The sequence below is a fragment of the Gossypium hirsutum genome, chromosome D08, assembly GCF_007990345.1.
Source record: "Gossypium hirsutum isolate 1008001.06 chromosome D08, Gossypium_hirsutum_v2.1, whole genome shotgun sequence".
Lineage (NCBI taxonomy): Eukaryota > Viridiplantae > Streptophyta > Magnoliopsida > Malvales > Malvaceae > Gossypium > Gossypium hirsutum.
In genome coordinates, this window is record NC_053444.1 from 2,596,054 (window position 1) to 2,597,917 (window position 1,864).

General features: G+C 39.2%; 1 protein-coding gene across 1 annotated transcript; it reads right to left on the minus strand.

Annotated features, from left to right (window-relative positions):
* Positions 1-284: 284 nt before the first annotated feature.
* Positions 285-1,864, minus strand: LOC107920669 (probable xyloglucan endotransglucosylase/hydrolase protein 23). The gene is made up of 3 exons (XM_016850484.2): positions 1,144-1,864; positions 877-1,070; positions 285-785 (listed from the first exon to the last, which is right to left on the minus strand). Exons 1-3 carry the CDS (start codon positions 1,402-1,404, stop codon positions 395-397), a joined length of 846 nt encoding a protein of 281 aa, XP_016705973.1. The 5' UTR covers positions 1,405-1,864; the 3' UTR covers positions 285-394.

Below are 1,864 nucleotides of genomic sequence, written 5' to 3' on the forward strand. Positions count from 1 at the left end.
GAATTAGGATGTGTTTAGAATAATTTTATGCAGGTTTGAATTGGCCAAATGTACACCATTTTAGCCTTTAATTTGCTTTGATCATATTTATTCTTTTTACTATAATGTTTAAAATTATTCATAATTTCTTTCGAACTCATAAATAAAAAAAATACACTATTTTCAATCTAACTATCGTCAATCTAAGACGAATTTCATAGTTTGTCGTTTTAGTATCTTACGTAAAGAGAACGAAAGAAAAGTTCAACAACCGGAACTTAGACCTGGCAGTCTACACGTCTTCATTTAATATTCGAAATAGAATATTATTATTGAGCTTATATTACATGTTACAATATATGTATAATGAAACAAAAGAATACTATTGAGGAAATTAATTAAATTAAAATCCCTGTTAAGGAGCAGTGCATTCTTTAGGAAGTCCCTGAGGGAATCGCTTGGTATCAGTGCAGTAATTGTAAATCATGTAATTTTTCTGAACCCATTTCAGCCTTTCTTGGCTCGTTATATCCAGTTCTTGCGATAGCCATGAATTTTGAGAGGGCGAGGTGGAGGAACATGATGATTTCCCGGAAGACCACACACATGTATCAGCCTTGTAATTCCTGTAAGCAGCAGTGAAAGGAGCTTGGCTCCAATCTGTCTTAACAAGACCACCTCGAGTGGCCCAATCATCGGCGTTCCAAAGACTCGAATACACTCTCATCGGCTGGCTCTTTGGGAACGCAACGCCCTTCGATTCCAAGTTCTTGAACTCTCTGAGCGGAGTCCCATCAACAGAGAAGCTGTGAACGTTCAAAAGAATCACAGTGAAACATAATGAAAATAATCGAAACTGTAAAATTGAATGGGGGGGGGTTGTAAAAGAAGACGTACATAATACGTTGAGGGTTCCAAAGAAGGGAGTAGGTGTGGAAGTCTTTGGTGGGATCGAACCAAAGGTAGAACTGTTGCTCTTTGTCACCTTTGCCTTGTGTATATACATTGGTGTGGACTATGTATGGGTCTCCGCTTAGGTTCCCCAAGAACTCGAAGTCGATTTCATCCCATGTCGACCCTTCCGAACGAAGCTGCAATTGTCACCCCACATATCAGCACAGAGTTGTAAAATAAATAAGAGACAAGTATGATGATACAACTTACATAGTAAGTGGTAACAGTGCCAGCAGAGTTGCTTGGGACCAGCTTAATGTTCATATCAATCTTCCCAAACAGATATTGGTTCTTGGATTGAAAACCAGAGCCGGAGAATTTGTCGAGGGTGAGAGTGAGAAGGTTTCCGTTTTCGAGAATCTTGCCCCTCCCATCTCCCCAAGTAACGTCGATGTCTTGGTTAAAGTTGGCGGCTGAAGCAACCATTACAAAGCTGATTAAGGCAGATAGTAGCAGCAATGAAGTCCTCATTTTTTTTGGTAGGTTTGTATTATGATGTTAGGAAATGGGGGAGTGATAGAGGGTGGTTATATAGAGGAGGTGGATTTGGTGAGAAAGATGAAGAGAGAAGCTTCGTGGTATGTGTTACCGTCGGGACATTGAGTGAATCAAAGTTGTAAACAGCTGGAAACATAAAGAGAAAGAAAGAAAAGAAAAAGGTCCAAATCAATAATACTGAGGGGTGTTGCTTGGAAGTTGGTACCAATATGCATGTATAATTTATGGATTTGGTGCCGCCTTTCCATGTCTGGTTACTGTGCATTTGCATGTCAGGAATTGAACCGGCAGTTGAAGCAGTAAAACTTTGATTCAGAGTTTCAACTTTAAAATAATTAATATTCATTATATCCATCAGTGTAATAAACATATCACAATCAAAACACACTGTAATACACTCACCAATCCCAAACGAGGTTGGGGTTTGGAGGCC